The 22,995-nt window shown below is 41.6% G+C and overlaps 1 protein-coding gene across 7 annotated transcripts in view; it reads right to left on the bottom strand.

Annotated features, from left to right (window-relative positions):
• Positions 1 to 146: 146 nt before the first annotated feature.
• ULK4 (unc-51 like kinase 4) overlaps positions 147 to 22,995 on the bottom strand; it is a 250,315-nt gene continuing 227,466 nt past the window's right edge. For all 7 annotated transcript variants that reach the window (XM_064444057.1, XM_064444056.1, XM_064444058.1 and 4 more), the window contains 2 exons: positions 3,393 to 3,481; positions 147 to 405 (listed from right to left, as the gene is read on the bottom strand). In XM_064444057.1, coding sequence (XP_064300127.1) covers positions 321 to 405; positions 3,393 to 3,481 — 174 coding nt within the window. In that variant the 3' untranslated portion in view covers positions 147 to 320. The remainder of the gene's footprint in view (positions 406 to 3,392; positions 3,482 to 22,995) is intronic.

Raw genomic sequence — 22,995 nt, 5'->3', positions numbered from 1 at the left:
TTAATTTACACTTTTCAAACTTTGGCTGTCAAATATTTGAGCTACATCACATAATGCCAGCAAGGCAAAGCAGTAACCAGGAATTCATCCTTACAGGGGTTTAAAAACAAACAAACACCACAAAAAGACCACCACCACCACCCCACCCCCCCCAGCCAACCGCCCTAAAGCCTCCCAAAGGCACACATACGGCCGTGCAGAGCTACAGCTCAGCCTGCTAGATCGATTACGGCTGCTCTGCGCATTCGCCGATGCTCCTGCAGGAATGAGGTGCTGCGCAGCACACGCTTGCGTGGGTGAGTAGGCCAGACAAAAGCCGTTCACTTGGTAGCCTTGAGATTTTCATGTGCCACCATGCTCAGAATTTCAAATGCCAAGGAAGCAACAGCCACATCGGCATGAGAGCTAGGAATTAAAAACAGTAACATCTATTAGCCATTCTTGGGGGAAACTTTTTGTTCAAATCCTACATTTGTCTTCACCTATGCTGGAAAATTCTTAAGAGCCACTTACTACACTACATACCCCACTGTGCAACCAGCGATTCTGCCCTGTAACAAATCTTGTGTGAAAACAAATTTCGGCTTAAATGCACAGTATCTGCTAGCTCACACAATTGCCTCTGTAAAAAGAAGATACAAGTTATCATGCCCCTCCCCCCGCCATGAATGTACACGTTCAGCTTGACAGAAAAACGTGTTTTCAAATGTGTTTTCACATGTACAGCCCTCTCGATGCAGCGGTTCTCTGCCACGCAGGCAGGCGGTTGCCCACCTCCTGCAAGGAAGACTGACTGCCCTACCACACACAGCTCTGCCGGCTTGAGCCTGAATGGTGGCATCTTCCCCCTTTGCTTCCTCACCTAAGTTTTTAATACATATTTTGCCTATTTTGTCCTGGAAACACATGTTTTTCTCTTGGAACAGAGGCTCTAACACATTACTGCTAGTCCACAGAAACAAATTGGGGTCTTTGGGTTTTTATAGCCTACCATCCCTCATCTTTAGCTTAGAAAGGACACTGGTAGACCAATCTGCACCTTCCTTGGTTGCTGCTAATGACAAATACCTACCAACACTCCATGTTCTGGGGAACGCAGAGCTAGCCAGGAAACCCAAATGATCAGTCCTCATTATGTAAGCCAATGTTTAATGACCAGCAGTTTAAACCAGAAAATTTAGTTATCTGAAACAAATTCATCTTGGCAACTGGCTTCACTCAGAAATAAATGGCTATGATCCCACATTTTAATGTGTGGATTTGATTCCACGTAGCTACTAAGCAGAATGGGTTGTTTATGTGTCCCTCTCAAACTGCCTGTTCCGACTAGCCGAGGTGGTATCTCAGCGAGGGCTTTTGGCAGCCCATGGCTGCTCCATGGCAGCAGGAGAGCCCCGAACGCCGCTTGCAGGCCAAGCAGTGCCCCTCTCTCGGCACGTGAGTGCTTGGCTGGTATCCTCCTCCTGCCGCACGGGCAGAGCGAAAGGTTAGAAACCTGTCTGTAAAAAATGAGCAAAGCAAAAACACTCCCCAGTCACCTCAACTCAGTGATAGTATGTGGGTGGAAGGGCCTGGGAGGTCAGACTACTAGGAGGATGGCTTAGATCCAGGATCTCGGTTGTAGCCTTCTCTAAAATGTTTCCAGTTCTGTATGAGATACAGAGAGGCTTCTTAATCGGGTTCAAAGCACAGGTGAGGAGACCAAATTTATTAGGTCACAAGGAATGTTCTGGGAAAGATGCCACATAAGAGAATCTGGGGAGATGGCAGAACAGCCACAACCTCCATAAACAAAACGGCCATTCAGGTAAAGCTGATTAAGCTCGCTAACCCCGGGCTTCTCCTGCCTGCCCACTGCCAATTTACCCATGTCCGAGTCCATTACAGCCCTCAGATCCATGCCGAACCCCTCCCAGTTTGCTCTGGAGGCAAATGGATAGGGACATGTGTTTCCCAAAGAAGGGGTGGGGGGGAAATGAAATCCATGAACTGCTGCAAAGTGGGAGCTCGGCACAGCAAAGGAACTTGGCTTTACCCTTACGTATCAACACACTCGTCACCGGCATCAGCTAGAGTTTGGTCTACTGAGCATCTTGTGTCAAATAAGAGTGAGTGCTGTTTATTCTGGACTCTGTAGTATGTGGTTTTCTGAGTACAGAAATGTATAGATAACAGACAATTAGAGGAAGCCAAAAAAGCAAACTCAAAAACAGCAACCGAGCTGTCTAGTGCAGCTAACACTGAAATGCTACGAAAGACTGAAAACTAGTTCGAAAAGAAGAAAACCCCGTCTTTCCCCACTGTCATCTTCAGTGGTGATGCCAGTGTCTCCCTTGGGGAGAGCTGACGTTTTATTTTAGTTAGATAATTTAATGTGTCATACAAAAACCCATGAGTCAGCAGCTGAGAATGCAAGAGGGATGCAGACTGCTCTCGACAGGTTTGGTTAGTCCTTGGTGTGCATCTCCTTACACTCACCACGTTCCAACATTTCCTCTTCACGGCTGCCCACATCCCCCCTTCCTTCCAGCACAGGGTACACCCTGTCACAATGTTGAGGAGCCAATTTTCCCAAACAGCTGACCCATATAAAGCCCGCATTTGGGAGCACAAAGAGCGCCGAAAAAATTACCTTAGTGTTTCAAAAACTGATCTATAAACTATAATTTCTCTCTCAATTTTAGTTCTACCAGGAATGAAACGCAGCCTAACAGCCCACGGTAGGAGTGTGAAATTTGTTTCGAGGGGCAGAGAACAGTAATTCATTCATTCATATGTCCAAGGGGGATTAGATGACGGAAAGTCTACAGGAGATGAGCTGAGGTTTGGCCAACTTGTTGGGACTAGGACCTGAGTTCTTGCAGAGGAGGCTGTGGCATTCCCCAAAGTCTCCTGCCTTCTCAGAGAAGCCACAGGTATTCTTAAACAAAAGTAGTTCTGTTCTTCAGCTGCGCATTTGAAATTAATCATCTTGCAAGTGCACCAAACACAATTACTTTAAAACAGGGCACAAACATCACATTGTGCATCTAGCCCACTCCGCCAAGAACCACTGACCAGTATCCTGTCATTGAGGCCAAGTGTTTGGAACAAAATAATATATTAAAAAAAAAAGGAAACCGACACATGTGCACACACATTGCGCAGGACTCTGCAGCACAGTGGGGCTCGCCGCAGCTGGGGATCAAAGCACGCCGCCGCCGCGGCAGAAACGCCTGCAAGCTCTGAATGAGAGTAGTTTGGAGGAGAGCAGTGTAGGGAGGGGGGCCAGGGACAGAAACCTGAGAAGCTTGTACTGCACAGAAGGCGATTACAGGAGAAGACCATCACAGACAAAAGAGGAGGCGAGCGCTCTCAGCCCTGGAAATTCCTGAAAGCCTGAGGGAACTCACCTGGCAGTTTGGGCCAGGCTCTCTAGAGCTTGGATAAGAGCATCACCATCATTCTTCAGGCTCTCCGAGCGCTTCTCGTTTGAAGTTATCTGGAACAAAAAGAAAGAACCGTTATCAAAGGCTTAGCAAGAAATTCCTCTCTGTCGTTTTTTTTGTGGGATAGGGGAGAGGGAAACAAGTTCTAGCATTTATTACAATTCTAAATGGAATGTGACATTAAAGAGACCCAAGAGAAAGCCTCTTCTACCGAACAGGATTGAATTTTAGGCACCGGCCATCTAAAATGTTTTGACCTAATTAATGAGATTCACTCTTGTTCTGTGTCCCGGTACGTGTGCAAATTCACACATCACAGTCTGCCAATCCTGATTTAATCCTTAGTTCCAATGCAAATACAAGCCCCATTTAATCTGAATTCCAGGGAGATCTTGGGGGAGGCAGTCATTTCCATTTCTCACTTCAGGGAAAAAAATAACCAAGCTTGTATCAGCCTTCAGATCAGGACACGTGGGGCTTCTCAGAGACGAGCGAGGTTAAAATCACTGCAACGTTATGAGTTGCGTACTGAAATTTTTCTCATCCCCCATCAGACATTAGGTATATTACCTGCACAGGACTGGCGCCTACAGAGCAGGGGACTGAGCGACCAGAGCTACATGCACTTTTGTGTCAAGTGAATCCTGATTATAGCTGATTTTGCTGCTGGTGTGCGTTAATACGCTAATCTGAAATGACTGGTTTATTGTTTCTCCAGCTTCAAGCAGTGTAACCACACAGCTCCAGGCGGCCGCACGTTTCCTGACCAGTTAAGCAGGTGAACGGGAAGGTCACGGGGGACACAACATGGAGTCGCACAGCACTGTGGTGCAGACAGACACTGAATACTTGGCAGCTTGCTGAAGAAGCTCTCGTATCTCAAAAAATTACTCAACAAAAGGTTTGCGTGTCAGTTCCTACTTGCAAAGGTAAATAAATCTTGGCCAAAGAGAAAGGAAAAGAGGAGGACCGGAGCAGCTGATTACTTCAACACTGGAGGAGTTGACGCTTGAAACAACAACTTTTAATCCCAAAATTTGGCAAGGACTTATAAGCTTTAGCGTGCTGCAGCTGGCCCTATTTACCATTGATCAAGCATCTGGGCCATAGGCTGTCACATCTCCCTCTTAAATCACAAGAGAAGCTGTATTTACAGCTGCCATCCTACCGTAATTTATCAGCAGCGATTCTGCAACAACACTGCCACTACATCTATAATCATAACATCCTGTGGTTAAGCAGAAACAGGAACAGGGACCTGTCTGAAGTAAAGTAAAATGTATCCTGTGTGTTGAAAAAAAACCAGCGATGCCATTACCCAAGCACAAATCATTGGTAAATCCTGATAACAGGTCATTAAACTTTCTTACTTTTGTGGGGTTTATATCTGACCCTTTCAGTTGATATTTCAGTAATCCACTCTTTTTTATTTGTCACCCGTTAAGACACAGAAGATGTTGTGTAATCTGGGCTCTGAATGCGAGAACAACACCCCACGTAATAGTAGCAATACAGGTGGAATACAGGGGGGGAAAGTGCTTTCACCACAAGATGTTCCCTTCTATTCCTAAAGAGTGCTCGTGCCTCTACCAAACACTTCCCCCAACTTCTGCAGCTCACCAGCCGCTGCCACGTTCTTCGCTTTTACCGCATTTGCCGCCCTTGTTTATCCTGCATGCTTGAAAGATGAAGAGGTCGCGGCGGGAGGAAGGGCACTGAAGACTTGATCATGCTCCATAAAACTCTGAGGTCAAATAGAGGTTACAGATAACTCTAATTCTAATACATCCCAACTCTCGGGTGCTGACATCTGTACGCCCCTCAGAGCCTTTTAACAAATTAGCTTTTGTGCATTATGCATAGACAGAACATTCAAAATAGGCTCAACTATAAAACCTGTACCAAGAAAAAATTTTGATTCTAAATTGCTCTATTTAAAACAATAACTTAGTCCAGCGGAGTCACAGGGTCTGACTGTAAGCTTGCCCGTGTTGCAGCATGCCTTGTGCCATTATTAAGAATACATTTCTGTGGACACAATGCATTTGAATGGAAAGGATTAAAACGGCTTTATATGCTCATGAATCGTAATGGACAGAACGGAAGACCCATGAGATCATCTGCCCCATCTCCCTATTATACCTCACTGTTCGGAGAGCAGCTTTCAGCCACAAGCAACAGGCTGCTGTGATATCCATCCGTAGGGGCTACTCCCCTCCCTAATAAAATGTTTTAGTAAGAATCTTTCAGCAGTAAAGGTGGGACCACAAGGAGGGGAAGGATCAGACCTTTAACATCATGGACGCACTGTTTAAACTAAGTCTAAAACAAATATAGGACAGATTTTCTTGAGAGCATCAACTGACAGCTTCGCACAAGCCGAGTGGTGTTGGCGAAGAACAGACCCATCCAGGCGGCAGTGCCACCTGCATGCACAAACGGAGAACCTGCACAGGCGAAACGCGTCTGTATGGATTCACGTGGGCTTCCACGCCCACTCTTGATCACCAGTGTCCAGAAAACTGCTTTCACCAGGCATCCACACCACAGGCCTGGGAGAGGATCAACGCTGCAGTAGCAGGAAAGCTGCGGGCTGAATACAGGGTGAGCTGCCAGTGCCCTGCAGCCAGCTGGACACAGCTGCCTATTGTTTCTGTCAGTGCTCCCATGCTCTTACTGCTCGGACCGCTAGCACTTATTTGCCCTTTATATCAGGCTGCATAGTAGATCTGATTGCTCCCTGAGTGATCAGAAGGTCTCTTGCATACGACAGATTAGATCCGGCTTCACATAAAGCTCATGAAAAATATTGCCTGAATCACTGTTACTTTCAAGACCCAAGATAACACTTTACCCATGTTTCTTATTTAAAATTTGTTCTGGTTCTGTCTTCATTTTGTTCCATAGATAAAAATAAATTGTGACAGCACATAAACCCATCAGTAACCAAACTTTTAGAAATTAATGGATTTTTCACATTTCATTATCTTTTTCTTCTACCCAGCATCGCTGTGTCTTTTATCCACACCAGTTCTAGTTCTTGTTCACTTAGAATTTTAACAACTAGTTTAATGATCTCATGTAATATTGCTATTTGTTAGGGCTGGCTACAACACATATCCAATGACATAATCAATAGCTATTCCTTTAATTAAAAATGTAATTAAATCTCAGTTTAGTTGTACAGTCACTGCACTTCAATAAGAATTTCAAACGGATATTTCTTTATTAAACTAATAGCCATTCAGCACCTTTTCTCTCTTCAATTCTATTAAACAAGGATGAGCCATAAGGAATACCATAATTGTTATGTAAAGATCAGTATTTCCTAAAATTTAGGATCGCTGTTGAGGTTTTATGGTGCTGCTAAAGGTGAGTGCAGGAAAAGAGAAAATATAAAACATAGCTGGAAGATCGTCTTCACTAATAAATTGATGAGTTTTGGATTCTTGGTCTAAGAAGTTATTTTTGCAATTCAAGTTTCGAGAAAGCATGGAAACCTACAGACAATTACTTTTCTTAGGGCTGGTTTCATAATACTGAACTGCTTTATCTGATTATTCATAACTCACATTTTGTAATTTATGACTGAGTTAAATGACCTAACTAGTAAACTGCTCTCGCACCATTTCGAAGAGAAAGAAATTCTCCCACTTTGTTGAGGTTTCAAGTAAACCGTAGGCTTGATGCCTGTGAAGTAAACCGGGAAATAATGCAAAATATTGATCAGGTAAAAATAAGGAAACTTTTTTGGTTGAAGAAAGGCCTCAGGAGCATATTTTGCTGCACCTTCAAGTTTTATCTTCTTAAATAAACAACTGCTGAAGATGTTTACCACTTCTGTGCTCAACAGATACTTTTCTACAAGCCATCACCACGCCTGTATGCACAGATACGAGCAAGGCATTTCATAAATGCTCTTTCTCACAAACTGGCTTTTTCTGTTTCCCAAACACCCTCAATATTTTCACCTCATAAAGTGATGCTTCTTTACTTTTTCCTCAAAAGGTAATACAATGAAGCTAATTACTTTTGTAGGATTAGTTAGCTCAAGTTCTTGCTCAACTTTACCAACACTGGCTGAGAGCAGCCACACGGGTAACACAGGAGCTGCTGTGGGCTGGTTTATCAGAACCACCAGATACTCGTAGGTCCAATGTTAACATTGCTTGAATATCAACACATGCTGTGAATAAAGTACCACTTAACGCCCAGCTGGAGGCTTTTCTGTGAATGGGAATTGTATCTTCAGCTAATACTGCAGTAAAAACAATCACCAATGTATTTTTTCTGTGCACTAACTGGGACCCTATGTAGGACATGAAATATATTTAAAAATAATAAGTTTTCAGAATCAAAAAATGTAAAGAATTAAGGACGCTGCTATTAACCCCTAGACACCATTTCAAATAATGTCTTCACAGTACGTGCTGTCCCCACAATTTTAAATGTGCATTTCAGACTTCTCATTCCTGCTGATACCTTTGACTGGCTGAAGGCACTGTCAGTAGGATGCAGAGCTTTTCATCCCCACCCAAAGCTGCTGTTTCAAATGCTGTCTGGGCTGGTGGTGATTGAAAGTTGATGGCTATTCACAGCTGCTTAGTGTGACCGTATTTCTACTTTTTAAGGAACAAATGTCAGAAAACATAGTGGCGTCAAAAACATCACTATAGCTGATGTGACAGCCCAGCAAATAAGTCAATGGGATGGTAACTTCAGAAATGAGGCACAATGCCTGGGCTGGAGGAGAAAATCTTCCAGTGTTGCGGCTCATCTTATGCCTATCCCAGGGCATTTAATGGTACTCTTCCTCCCAGGCTGTCAGCGCTGAGCTATTCACAGGCACTGCAGTAATCAAATAAAACACGTCACTTGGTTTGTCATTCACAACTCACGACAACACGGCCAGAAATATGCAGCTGTTCCTTCTTAACGGAGGAGCATGCTAACCAAGAATATACTGCAAAGAGGGAGTCATTCGGGTGAGCATCTATGTGAAATAAAACTAATGGATCCATTGATTGCGTTCTAACTTACTGAATATAAATATTTCTTTCAAAATAAATCCCTCTCCAAGCATACACATTGAGTTGGCATTGCCCAGAGGAGATATATCCAGCAGATCTGTCACCTCCCATGACGGATCAAATGGATCCGTCACTTCTATAGGCCTGCACGTTTGTTTACTCTCACAAAGTAATGTAGACCTACCTTTGCGTAATGAAGGGCCAGACCAAATAAAGCATCTGAAGCCTATAAAGTAGACGCTATAAGGATTACATTCTAGGTGTCAGCCCCCAGAGAGGAATCCTGAGCAGAGACTGAGATACCTGCACAGTGCATGGGGAGTGATCAGTTGCTGAAGGGCATGGAAACCTGCATGTTGAGCACGAAGATATCTGACTTCCCTCTCCTCTCTGGAGCTGAGACTGCTAACACAGCAAATGAAAACTCATGGTCCAGACAGAGGAGACCACAACTCCAAGCCTTTTCTCAGTGCCCCCACACCAGGCTGTGGGCTCCTGTGCTTTCCTGTAGTCCTCTCCCCTTTTCTAGGGAAGCAGTGAAGGTCACATTTGTGTTGCTGCAGCACAGTTTCCACTGGATGGGGAGAGGCAGGGAGGTTTGGATGGTTCCCATGCAGCGAGGGAATAACACCAGGGCACAGGGACTCGGCAGGGAGGCAAGAGGCAGCGTGGCCCTCCAGGTCAGAGAAGTTAAGCCTGAACTCTCATTTACCAACAGAGCACTCTAGCTATTAGGGCAATTTTATATCTGTGGCAGGAATTTTTTAAAAAATAAACCCAGAACAACTAAAAACAGCAACAAAAATTCCCAGATATCTATAGTGGCCTTTTGTGAGGTGTTTAATCTGGCATTTGTTAGACGTGGTTGAAGCAGGCACATTGGACAGGACCCTTCAAAGCACTGAGGTGCAAACAATTTGCAGGTTGTTTAACGAAAACTAATGGTAACTCTTGCCAGGCTATACAAGTGTAACAGAGGAGCACCCGAGGACAGTGTGCTCACAGAGATGCCGCACTAGGATGGCCACAAGTTATTTTTGCTCTCTTCATAATGTACGAGAGCTCGTTCTAAAATTGTAAAAACCTTCCTGGCATTCCCCCATCACAGCATGCTTCCTTACTACTCTTCTCTCTACACATGGTTCAGCCGGAGAGAGACAGACGCAAAACGTGTGTGTGGGAAGAACAAATCAAGTCAGACAAGTTATATTTATGTTACTAATTGCCAACTCATTTGAACAGGCCTGAGCAATGCTGCTGGACCATAAAAACAAGAAATGAAAGTTACAAAAGCATGAGTGTTCCAGGTGTGCTTTGGCAAGCATATTGCAGTCAGGGATTGCAGACACACAATTACAAAGACTTTGTGGCCTTCAGATCCTGCAAATACATGTGAAAACAAGCAGGTATCTGTGACAAAAAAAAAACCTACATCAGACAGCTTAGCTCTGATTTTAGAGTTCAAAAATCTTTTTTGTTTTTCTTCTTTATGGATAAAATTCTTGTTCCACTGAAGTCAGCAGCAAACTCCTTTTCACTTTGATAAGGCCAAGATTTCATTCAACGTGTTTTGTTTTCTTCTAATTTGTATGTGTGTGCAGGTTTATTCTAAGTTCAAAGCAATTTCCACCGTTAACTTGGAAACGTACCAGTTTCCTGGCAGTCTGAAAGCCACACTGTCTCGAGGACTGTTCACAGAGAGACAAGGAATGTCTCCCACAAGCTATATAATGGATAATTGATTTTGGACATTTCTTGACACCTTCCACTTTGAAGCTATTCTCTGCCCTTCAGCATATACATAACGCACACAAAGACAAGCTCCGTGATTGTTGTAAAACTGTAAAATTACCAACTCTAAGGGGCATTGTCTAAGCATAAGAGGAGATTCATAAAACCACGGGGTAATTATTGAACAGAAGACTGCTCTCTCTCTTGTTTGATTTTTTGATTTGTTTTTTATTGTTTGCAGTGGTCTCATCTCACTTTCAGGAAACATAAGATGTCTTTATAACCCAGAAAATATCCATTATCATAGCCTCCATCCTCTGTAACTAGCGAGTTTAAAATATTTACACACACACAGAACTGGATAGGGCAATCTCTTCACACCCATTAGAACCTGCTGTCCACAGCAACTTCATTAGCAAAAGTAACCTGCAGTCTTGCCTGGCAAAAGGTGTCTCAAAAGTGCTACAAGGAGACTTCCACATAGTGTTGACAAGTTACACATGCTCGTAAGCCCAACAGCAATATGACATTAAAACTAAACACTTGCCACCCTGTTGCTGGTGATCTCATCTGCAAATGCAGGTTCATCTGTCATCTGCATGCCAACGACTCCCTGAGGTACCACTTCAGACTAGTTTCACTCTGTCCAAACAATGATCCCAGCTGGCCTCAAACATCAGCTTTCGCAAAATGAGGCCACATACTGAGCTTACACAAACCTCCCAAGCCCCTCAGATCCCTCCTTCTGCAGCTCCCAGGCAGCTGCCTGTCCTCACCTTGCTGTGTGTGATGAGACCGCCACCTCTCAGGTACGGCTCATCCTGATGGTCTCATATGACTTCCCCTTACAAAAGGAACAGGGAAATCCACTGGAATAATTTTTTATTACCACAGCAGGTCCAATTTTGGCTCAGATCCTATGTTTATGTTCGTTTAGGAGCTACTATAGAGGGTCCTGGTAGTGTTAGATTAAAAAAACCCACCAACACCAAACTAGAAGCAGCTAGGAACACACACTGTAAAACAACACAACAGGTTCTCTGCATATCTAGATTTCCCCTCAAGTTCACAATTCCCTAGATCTCTCATATTCAAATGTCCTTCATAGTCTCTGTTCATAAACTTTTCTCCTAAAATAGCTTCTGACAAGTAACTTCCAGTCCCTCTTAAATGTTGATTCCCGTAACTCTTTTTTGAGTGCCACTGTCTTTTATGGGCTAATAAATTCAACTCATGAATAAGATCCCTGAATTCCAGCATCTCTCATCCCTTATATCTCCCTGTAAAATCACAAAGAGTCTGACTGCAAAGTTTTTTTGGAGTTATATCCAACTTTCATTGATATGCTCCATGGGTTAGGGATGGCCGCCTTTTCATTACATGTTCTTTTCAAGTTCATCTAGTACAGCTGAACCCAGATCTTTCACTGCCACATTTCATGCTATGACAACTCAAATAATTGCAAATATTTATACACTTGTAAGGGTAAGAACCATTACTACAGATAACTCATCTTCTTGCTATTAGGAAAACCAGCGACACCCAGAACATATTGGAAAGTGCTGACCTTTAAATGGCAATTACTGTACAGGAGAAGTATGTAAGCAACCAAGCAATTACCAATTTCATACATGTTTTTATATCTAGGGACACAAACACCTGAGCAGCTGTGCCTGTGATGCCCAGGTGAACTGGACAAATGCCTAGGAACTGCCAAGCAGCTGCAGTTTACTGAGGAATTTGGGTTTTAATGCATACAGCCTCCAAAAAAATAATACCTCCAACCTGACGTTTTCCCTTGTCCTGCTTTAAAATGGTCCTTGTAAAGATAAAAGACTACCATGCCTTGACAAAGGCAGAGTGATGTGAACAGATGCTGTCAAGTTGTTCTTATACAGATCCACTGATGCAATTCAAGTCTGATCTAGCATGCAAAATCCCCAGCTTCCCCTGAGCAGAACCTTTATATGGCATTGATTAACTTTCATAGACGATGAAACAAAATTGGAAAGCTCATGCTCACACTGGTTATAATCTGGACTGGAACACAAGACTCCAACAACTAAAAATCTGTACAATTTGACTTAATGTTTTAGATTTACCATTCCAAGAACAGCAGGGATATGATGAGTTAAATTAAGAACTAACAGAGATTATGAAAAATACATACTTCAAGAATAGAAAAAGTAGGAAAATCTTGTTAGAAAATTATTATGAACTATGATTTTGAGCTAAATTAAATGATTACAGCATTAGACATTAGTTCCTTTGTAGCCCCTACAGACTTGGTTTCTTTGGACACATAAAACTTGGACATAGAACCCTTGAGGTTTCTTAAGTACCAAACATGGATAGTTTTTCACTTATTGAAAAAAGACAAAAAAAAAAGTCTGATGATTTTTTACGAGGGGAGAAAAGCATCATTATATTTATGCTTTATGTAAAAAGCAACTAGGAATGTAAATGACTGAACAGGGATATAAGTCTATAAAACACCAATTTCTGAGGAAAATTATGCTTTATGTAATGGTTCAATTTCCATAAAATTGTAAAAACTGTCATAAAACCAAATGGACTTCTGAAATCGATGCTTGCTTATTGTCATGTGACAGATGGCTCTGACTGCCTGGCAGAGAGCGAAGAGCTACCTAGTTGGTCCTTACTGACCCCGGAGAGAATAATTTTGGTCTATTCACATTTTTTTTTTTAATGAGCCCAGTTGCATTTAAGTATCTTTATGGCAGCTAGTAAGTCATCCATGTGCAATTACAGAGAAGAGGTCAAAAGGAAGTAATAGTGATGAGCCCAACAGATGACACAGCTAGGCAATCTCAACAGTATTGCACTATGTAAAATTACAGTGCACTGAAACACCAAATGAGTCCAGCAATCCTTTTGTGCCCACAGAAACAATGAATTGGGACTCCATAACGAAAACAACAGTGATAGTCACTGAGAATTACACTGGCTTTGAATTATGAATCGAATAAACAGGTTGCAGGTTTCAGAACTGCCAGTTTCACTGTACAACCCGAAGCAAAACATCTGTCCATGTGAAGGGAGAGAGTATTTTTCATTGCTGACCGTGGCAGTATTGTTTTTTGGGCGGGTCCTGTATCTATTCATAATCATACTGAGCTCCCAGTACCCAAATACGAGCACAGTGCTAATCATTGTGTGTGTGTGGAGCATTTGGAAAGCAAACATGTTCCAAACAAGGGGGTAAGAAACTTCCCCCAGGAACATGGGTTCACAGTATGTCAGCCACTGAAATAAAGACTTTTCATTCTTGCTGCTCTCTGAAATTAAGGGCAGGTCCCATATTTTCTAACCTCTCCGTCAATGTCATTAAAGAGCAGCCATTACAGATTGACTGAATACTTCAGTGTCAGTTGTAAAAACAACCATGAACCAAAATGGCAGCCCAAATCTGCACTTAATGCAGACACACATATACTTTCAGACTTACACTACTTATTCCAAATAAACAGAATAAAATTTAATGTCTAATGAACAGTTCAATAGGCCAAGTTGCGAGTAAGTGTTCACAGTTACTTCAGAGATCATCCCTACTCACTGCATCTCACAAAAGTCATCAGTACATTCGTGTTTTGGTTTTTCTCAACACTTGCCATTTCATTAAGTTGTGTTTGGACTCCATATGCTTCACCCTTTATGAACCATGCTGTTTCAGTGACATCAAGAAACTAGTGATTTGGCAATTTCATATCTATTTTCTTCTCCTTACCTCAACTTGCATTTACCCCTACTTGGCTGACCACCACAGTTTCATTGGTGACTGGCAGCAGGAGATTCCTAAGTAGCTTTCCTATGCTTGTATCAATTCATTGAGTTCCAGCTCCTGGCAGCCTGTGTATAAGAGAAACCCCTGCAGCTGTCCCCAGCATAATGCCATCTTACTGTTCTTTATAATAATATTTCAAGAAACAGATGAATATAAGCACTGTGGAATTTCTTTACTGCAACTGCAGAAACAAAAGAGCTCTAAGACAAGGTTAAATGATTTACAGTGGACACTTGCAAAGAGAAGACAAATCACCTTTTTCTCTCAATACAGTGCCGTACAGTCATCTTCATCTTTTCTTATCAGCTGCCACTTCCAACACACGCAAGAAGTGCTCTTATTATGCTAGGGAGCAAGATGGACAAGCTCTTCAACCTGACAGTCTTCTATCAACAATAAAAGAAAAAGATACAAAGACTGCGAGTCCAACATGATGTCGCTAACTAGTGACATGAATGACAATGTACAACTTCACTGTTAATAAAAGAAGTCAGAGAAGACCAAGGCTCATTTTATTTAAGGATAAACTCAAGTACTTGGTAAGTCATCCCTGACAGTATAAAAAGAAAGGCAATGCACGACAACTCTGAGTAGTAATTCATGGAAGCTAGAGTGAGGGGAAGACGACTAGCTGTCTGTGCGGCTGGTGGGCACGGGAAGGACAATTTTGTCCTAATGCAACTACTGAGTTGTGATCACCAAAATGGGACAAGGCAAAGAGGAATATATCACAGTGTCAAGAAATTAATGTAGAAGTTACAATATACCTGCTTAAATGGTTCACCCTCTCTATGTAGAAGGCTGTGCCTGGCACTGTTACCACAGATACTCCAGCTTATCTTCTCCATTACATAGTTAAATAAATTTTAGCTTAATTAAAACCACGCAATTAAGTAGAGTCAAACGATCACAAGTACTTGAGTTAAAGCAGTTTAAGAAATTACCAACCACTTAGCTAGAATGTGAAATCTATGTATATATGCACCCACTAAATGGCAACGTTAAGCAGGTTGGCTTTAACCACCACTGTTGGTGATTTACACTAACCCATTTTACTGTTATCCATGCTGTAAAAGACTGGGGTGTACATACAGTCAGTTGTGTTGTCTCAGACAAGGCAGTCTTAATTTCCAGCTGAGCAGGCAGCAGCTCCCTCAACATCTTTGCCTTGATGGCACCGTGATGGATGTCCCTATTCTAAAAGCTCACTAAATGTTAAAAATCTGAGCAAGAAATTACTATCAACAGAAGAAAGATGCTAGCACCATTATTTTTAATGCATCCTTATTTTTATAAAACATATCCAAATTGAGTTATGCCATCCATTAGTTACATGGGCCTGCATTAGCACTGGACTGAGACACGTTTCCAAGTCTGTGGAGTTGGGACAGGAGAGAGGCAGGACAGCAAAGTGGAGGTGGTGGCAGACCAGGCAGGGCAGCAGACTCCACTGCAGCCAGCATCTCAGAGCCTAAACCACGAGCTCACAGACTTTTGCCATGAAAAGGTGGAGATAAGGAAGTAGAGAGCTGAAATGACAAAACTTTCAGTGAAGAAGTAAATCCACAACAAAAGGAGAGTCTGTCCTTCCACTAACACAAAATTTGCTGAATTCCCAAAGAAGAAACCCTTTTTCCTAGAGGAAGTAAACAGTTTATAGGAGAACATTCTCTGGAAGACAAACTGACTGTTTCTCTTTGTAACTCTGTAATGCAGTAGAGATTGACCTTTGCATCCTCATTTTGATGCTTATCTTGAACAAACAGCCTAGAAGTCAATGTCTACAGAGAAAAAATTAGGGAAGTGACTTTTCTCTAAAAGTGCAGAGCAAGTCCTAGGGAAAATTTTAATAAATATGAGTCCAGCTGCTGTGGCTGAATGTTAACCAGCTTTGTGATGCAGTGTTTATCTGGCTATGAAATGCTTGCTGAGACAAGTTGAATTTCAATCTTGAACCATACTATTAAGTCTTTCAGGGAGAAAATGATCCTTCATGGCTTTTGTTATCTCAAAATATGTTATATTTCAGTATTAGCAGAAGAACAAACATTTTCTTACTTTATACATGCATCAGCTTTTTGCTTTTACCTCGTGGGTGAATTTAGCATTCAAGGAATGGATACCCTGACTAAAGCCAACCCTAATGAATGCAAGGGTTCTGACAAACTTCGCCCACGCAGATCGGGCAGTGAACCTTATACCTAGCTTACAGCACTGCCACTTCTGCAGTCTTGGCTTCAGTTGAATAGACAATCATATCGAACTGTGTACAAAACTGGCTACCAGCTACCCTGCTTTCAGCTATGATCTAATTGGGATGTGAAGTGGATATTTTTTCCTCTCATTTTCTTTTTGACTATGGAGAAAAAAATACAGAGTTCTATTATCACATGGTAATATTCATAATAAATACACACAGGTTCCAAAGAAAGCATTTCTAACTTAATAAAGCAGTTTGTTTTCTCTTAGAGGTTTCAAGTTAAAACTCCTCAGACATTTTTGCTGATGAGCAGCTAATTACATCATTGTTTTGCATTTGCTGTTGCACAACTACCATGAACAAGGTGTGCCTGAAAATTAGCTGTTGCAGCCCATACACTTAACCTGATTAGGTCAATAATTTACATATTAACACAGTTACGGAAATGAAAGCTGACAGATCCTAGTTAAAAAAGAAGTCATTATATACTCTTACACTCTATTCTTTTAAAAACATGGGACTTAAATGTTTTCAGACGCAGAACGAACATCTGGATGCCTTCCACAAGATACTGCCTTTTGCTCCTGTACACACTGTGGCTGTCAATCTTATAACTCTGTCCTCCAGGACAAGGTAACTGAGTCACAGTGCAAACTTAATCACATCACAACACAAAGCTGATGCGATGATCTCATTACTGTTCCAGGAAAAGGAATAAACTCAATTCCTATTTACACCAGCAAATCTAGCTTTCAGCAAAGACATACAAAAGCCCTGACCACATAACAGGGAGAACAAGTAACATGAGTGGCACCCTATTAAGGAAACTATTAACGTAAGCGAGATAGTGACATTGAGACTTTTAAAGAAAGTCTCAGTGCTTTGTCAGAGGATTTCTGAATTTTAAAGGAGTTTTGAAGTTTAGCCAAATCTATGATCCTTTTTGGTAAGTTTAAGTTACCTGGAAGTTACCTTTATGTCAGGTTAAAAATAATTTTGTACATTAAAGAAGAGATTTATTGCACTATTTCAAGCACTCAACCCAATCTAATTGGCTAGGAGTTTCGTTTTGAAGCTTTTCACCCTTCTTTTAATATTGTATTTGGATTATTTTCTAGCACAGTATCAGACATGCAGAAACAAAATCTAAAATTACTAAATCTGACTTTAAAAGAATACCTGTCTGATCAAAGCCTCTAGCTCACTTGTGTTAGGGTTTTTTGGTTGGTTTTTTTTTTTGTTTGGTCTTTTTTTAGAGCTAACTAGCAGGAAAAGTCTTATCTTCTAAGAGTTGCACTTGAAACTGATTGCTTATAAAGATTTAAAGAATAATTTGGATTATCATTCTAAAACAGCACCCAGGGGAACTGGGTGGATCAAGGGATTGCTAATGACATATCAAGTCTTTCACATCTAAACTGCTGATTTAAATGCAATCCAAGAAAAAGATCCCCCAACTGGTGGACATCTGATGATCTGTAAGAAATGAGGTGATGTTCTCACTCTATTCTTAGAAGATACATGTTTTAAGAACACTGAACTCCCAGCAAAATTGGCACTCATTGTAGTGAAACCAAGGAATGAATTGACAGTGAAACAATTTAAAATAACTTTTATCCCTCAATACAGTAATACAAAACAAGGTTCTGGCTTTCTGGGCCAGCTTTAGATCACAATTGCTTTCTCTAACCTGCTCATAATAAGAGTTTCAGCCTCTAAGACTACTACAGTAAATATGAAAGAAACATTTCAGTACAGTAAAAATTACTATTTAAGTTCCAGAGTAGCTATATCGGGCTTTAATGACTTATAATTTACAGAAAGGGCATACGGTAGATGTTAATAAGTGACTCAGACAACTTTCTATTATGCTTTTCTGCAGGACTAGTCATTATCACATGTCAGTTGCTCAGAACATAGCACTCTCCAGTCCTCCCTTCTTATTTAATAAAAGCAAATAAATAATTTCCAACCATTTATGTACTCAATGAATTTAGACCCTAGTTTCACTCATAAATTACAATAAATGTATCATTTTAATTAACTTACTAGTCATAGCTGTTCTACACATGTTTTGGTTTTTTCAACATACTTCAGTCTACAAACTATTTGCAACTCTTATTACTGTGATTCTTGACTTAAAAATGGGATTTGTGACAGATCAACCACATGACATATTACAGTCCACCTCCTAGGTCTAAATCTTTTTGCTCTTGGTACATGACATGGCTATCTATCTCAAATGGCTACTGTGCAAACCGAGCCCATAGCCAGTACAGGAAGATGGACTGACTTTACCTGCATATGAATCAGTGGGTTGGGCACACACTAATTGCCACAGCAGGAGCAGAGCCTGTTCCCTTACTCAGCCTTATTCCCTCTTCCTCCCAAAAAGTACTCCTTCCACCCCATATAACCCAAGCCCCTCTTCCCTACAGGAACCTCCCTTGCAGCTCCATGGCAAGTACCATCCATGTGCAGGAGGGGAACCCACCTGAGCTACCAGAGCAAGACCCAGTCGTGTGCTGGTGTCACTGCATGGGATGGGGGAGGCTAGAGGAGTTCTTTGTTGTGCCTTTGAAAGGATCCCTCTACAAAGTTCATTGCTCTACCAGAAGAAACAGCTTCTTCCTGTGCTAGGTCCCATGGCAAATCAAAAGAGATTGCCCCTTGGGACAGAAAGAAGGAATAAGGTCCCTTTAGATAATGGAAAGTGTTGGCCATCCACAGATGTCTCCTCTCCCTCCACAGCACCATCAAAAAGCTCACATAAGTTCTAAGATGCCCCCTTGCAGCAGGCGTGCACAGCTAGCCAATGCCACCAAACACAAGTTCCTTTGCAGGGGGTGAAGAGGAACACCACAACATGTGGAAGAGGGCACCTTGGGAAGAAATACCGTTTCTTCTCCTGCTGATCCTTTCCTAACTGTCTTCCTCTTGTGCGCTGCCTCCTGGATCCTGCTCACCCCAAGCCCAGTTTTGCCAGTCATCCCTTCACAGACACCAGGTTTGTGACAGACAGCAGGTGCTGGAAATTTGTGCTAGGGGACAAAAACAGCAAACGTAATTCATGGCAGTGGGCAGGGCTCCTTCACATCATTAGAGGAGGTCACTGATGCATCCACAGCCTCATCTCCCAAGACAGCCTGTGTGTAGAGACGGTCATATAAAGGAGTAACACCACCATCATCAGTCCTCTCACAGAGTCCTTGAGGAAGCTTTGGATATGGTCTCTGGGATACAGTTGGCAAGAAGGAAGAGACTGCCTTAGTGGATGCCAGGCAAAAATCCATTCTGAAGATACAAGGACTTGGCTACTGCCTTTCCAGAAAATCAAGGTCTTCTGTCACCTGAGAAAGAGATGATCTCATGCCTTCCCATTAGATCTTCATCTAGGTGCTGAGACAACACCAGCACTCAGCCTTATCTTCCCTATCTAAGCCTCCTCCTCCAGCTCCAGCTGTTCCTAGTCTCCATGCTGACCATTGGTGGCCAATCCCAGAAAGCTTGGCAAGTGCCACAATAAACAGAATCCAGAGAGAAAAGGTGTACGTAGAGAGCCCTTTCTTCTTGCATCTCATGTGGATCTGTAAGAGAGGTGTCATCCTCTGCCAGGAGGCTGCTAACGTGCTTCTTGGTACCCTTCTACTTTTCCAAGGAGTAGATGTATGCACATACTCCAATTTCCCTCCCAAAGGAGTGGGATGTGTGATCAGAGAAATGTGCCTCAGGTGCACTGGTCTTTCTGGACCCAGACTTTACCCTCTTTCTCCTGTAATTCAATACACTAGGGTGGGTAAGGCAGGTGCCTTTAGGCTCTAAAATATCTTGCACTAGACACCAACTTGCTACAGCCCTCCTCCAACTAGCCCTTTTCATGTTGCTGCAGCACAAGGACTGGCACACACCTGCTCTACATCCAGCACCTTTACAATGAGAAAAAGACATAACTTCCTCCTTATCAAGCAAGCCCAAACTTCCAAAAGGCCTCCACAAAGTCTATGTCCTCTGACAGGCTATTGTAAGAATGACCATAGGCTGACCTCGGCCAAAATTAAGAGCTCATGACCATTACAGACACCATGTAGCAGTCCATGAAAGGGGTTGAGCAGCCAGAGGGGAGTTCCTTACTCATTTCTGGCCTCAGGACATCTTTCTTGGACCAATGTTCTGCAAGTCCCAATGCCTATATAGTTAGGATGATTTTTCCCTCTATACATTATTCAGTATTTACCATTACTGAATGTTATCTGCAATTCTGTCATCCATTCAATCAGTATTTTGAGTTGTCTGCAACTCTTCAAAATCAGCCTTAGTTTTGAATAATTCTGTATTATCAAAAAGCTTTGTCAGAGCACTCTTCATCTCTTTTTCCAGGCCATTTATGAATGCTTTGCAGAGCAAAGATCCTGGTAGGCTTATGACAGTAATTTATATTTATGGTGCAAAACTAGCCATTTATTGTTTCCTATCATTTATGCTGTTATTAATCTGTGAGAACTTTCCTCCTTCCTCATCAGCTTAGTCGCTTTAGGAAGTCCTACTGAGAAGCCTTAAGAAAAGCCTTTCCAAATCCAAGTCCACCATATTAATTCTTCACACACTACTGACTCACTTGGACAAACTAGAGAAGTATGACTTCCCTCTACAGACATCATATTGACTCTTACGTAACGTGCTGTATTTATCTTTCTGTTTACCCATCCTTTCCTTATTACCTTATCTAACAGTTCATCCTTGCAGAAGTTGGAGTTAACTGTTTGCAGTTCTCAGAATGATCCCTGGAGCCCTTTTAAACAATTTAGTATAGACACTGATTTACCTGATAGGTTGCATACCACAATTACAGGCTTGGCAATTTCTTGGACAATTACCACTGGGACCAGCTGACCTGGTACTGCTCACTTGGTCAAACTGTTCCAAAACCTATTTTTGTAACACCTTAACTTTTTTAGACAATGTATACACATAAAAAACAAGTTGAAATGACCAAACTGTGTAATCTTCAGTAGCAAAAATCAAAAGTCTGAAAAGTGACCTTTGGGGTATAAGACTTCCCCTGTTCTTGTCTTCAGAGGAATACTTTATCTGTCAGCCTAGAGAATGAAGTTTGATGCAAAGATACAGCAGTTTCTCAAAACCTTTGTAAATAGCGAATGACTACCTTTGTTGCAGATGATGTACTTTTTCATTTGACGAACTGATAAGCTAGTAATAAGGACTGTCTACGACCATGAAGAATGGCATCTTTGTCTCTATTATGAGACAATTTAATTGAAAATATACACCTCAGAGTATAACCTGAATGGCTGACCTTGCTAATTAACACTACTAATGGTAACAGTAGAATTGCACAAACAATAATCTAAATTACCACTACAGACTTCTGATGACCTTTTAACTTTTAGCACCTCAGTGTTTATGGACATAAACATTCCAAGACACACAGAGAACTACAGACATTTGGAAGTCCTCTGATGGACACCTGACCTGAAGGTAGGCTATCTCATCACCTTGAAATAATTTTTTATGTTTTCCCTTGAAACATTTCCTGTATAAAGCTTCTGGAGATAAGACACTTCTTACTGATTGTGTCCACCCCTTATCACATTTCCATCCAAAAATTGCACACACCACGGGGACTGTCCTTAAAACTGACATTCAGAGTGACACTTCTTGTATGGTGCAGTTTCTGAATTTGCTCATGAAAACAGAAGGGCGATAAGTCTTTTTTAAGAGCATGCTCTCATGTATTGGTAGCATATATATGATATTTTTGTGCTTGCCATTTATCATAACAACATATCTAGCTTTTGACTCTGAGAACAAATTTTGGATGTATTAGTTCTTGCTTAATGTGAGCACCACTGGGAAGTACTTTTTAAAAGGATAATAAGGCAGTGCAAAGGACTAAGATTCATGAAACTATGAGAAGAGGATAATTTTGTGATGGGTGTGGACTGTGGGAGTTTTCTGAACAGATGATCAGAGCCAAGAAAAGCTAACCCTTTCTTCTTCTTCTAAATGAAACGAAAAGTTCTAATAAAGACATCAGAAGAATGGATTATTATTATTGCCATTGGACCTGCAAATGCAGTAAAGCTAGGATATGATAGCGTTTCAATAACAAGCAGAAATCACAGCTTTTGGGTTTAGAAACTAATAAAACATAGGAAGGTAAAATTAGAAAATCTTACAAACATATCTGAGAACATAACCAAAATAGTCTTGAGAACAGTGTGCTTACCACATTAGTGGAGGAAAATTTGCATAATTAAAAGGCATTGATAATTTACGTAATGCAGGTGAAGAAGTAAGAAGGTGTAATTAGGGGAACTATTTGTCAGTCTCAATTTAAATTGCACTCAGAAACTTCAGACTCTTCAGTGGCATTTATATGAGTAAAAGTTACTGGAACGACCATATTTAAAACACATTACGGCAACTAACTTCTACTTTATCAGTAAGCCAATGACCATCAAGTACACAGCCAACCAACATTAGGAGGTAAAAAAGGAGGCTAAGTTCTCTAGACAGTCTTGGGGGCTGTGGGACAAAAAGTGCTAAATTAGGGGAAATGTCAAAGAGTGGTTAGGGTATGGAAATAGAGAGCTGATGGGTACATAACAAAAAGTGCAAATACCAGACTGTTAACAAGGAAGTCTCATGGGTGAGACTGCCCTAAGAACAAGCTGGAAGCTGGCAATGGGGAGGGCATGGAGAGATATCTGGCAAAGGGGGGTTATGGCCTTCATATTCCTAGATCACAGAAGAGGATTTGATTACTGATTAGGGTTATCT

Source organism: Phalacrocorax carbo, chromosome 2, assembly GCF_963921805.1.
Source record: "Phalacrocorax carbo chromosome 2, bPhaCar2.1, whole genome shotgun sequence".
NCBI classification, from domain to species: domain Eukaryota; kingdom Metazoa; phylum Chordata; class Aves; order Suliformes; family Phalacrocoracidae; genus Phalacrocorax; species Phalacrocorax carbo.
The sequence above is the reverse complement of the archived record's forward strand: the minus strand, read 5'-3'. Positions and strand labels throughout refer to the sequence as shown.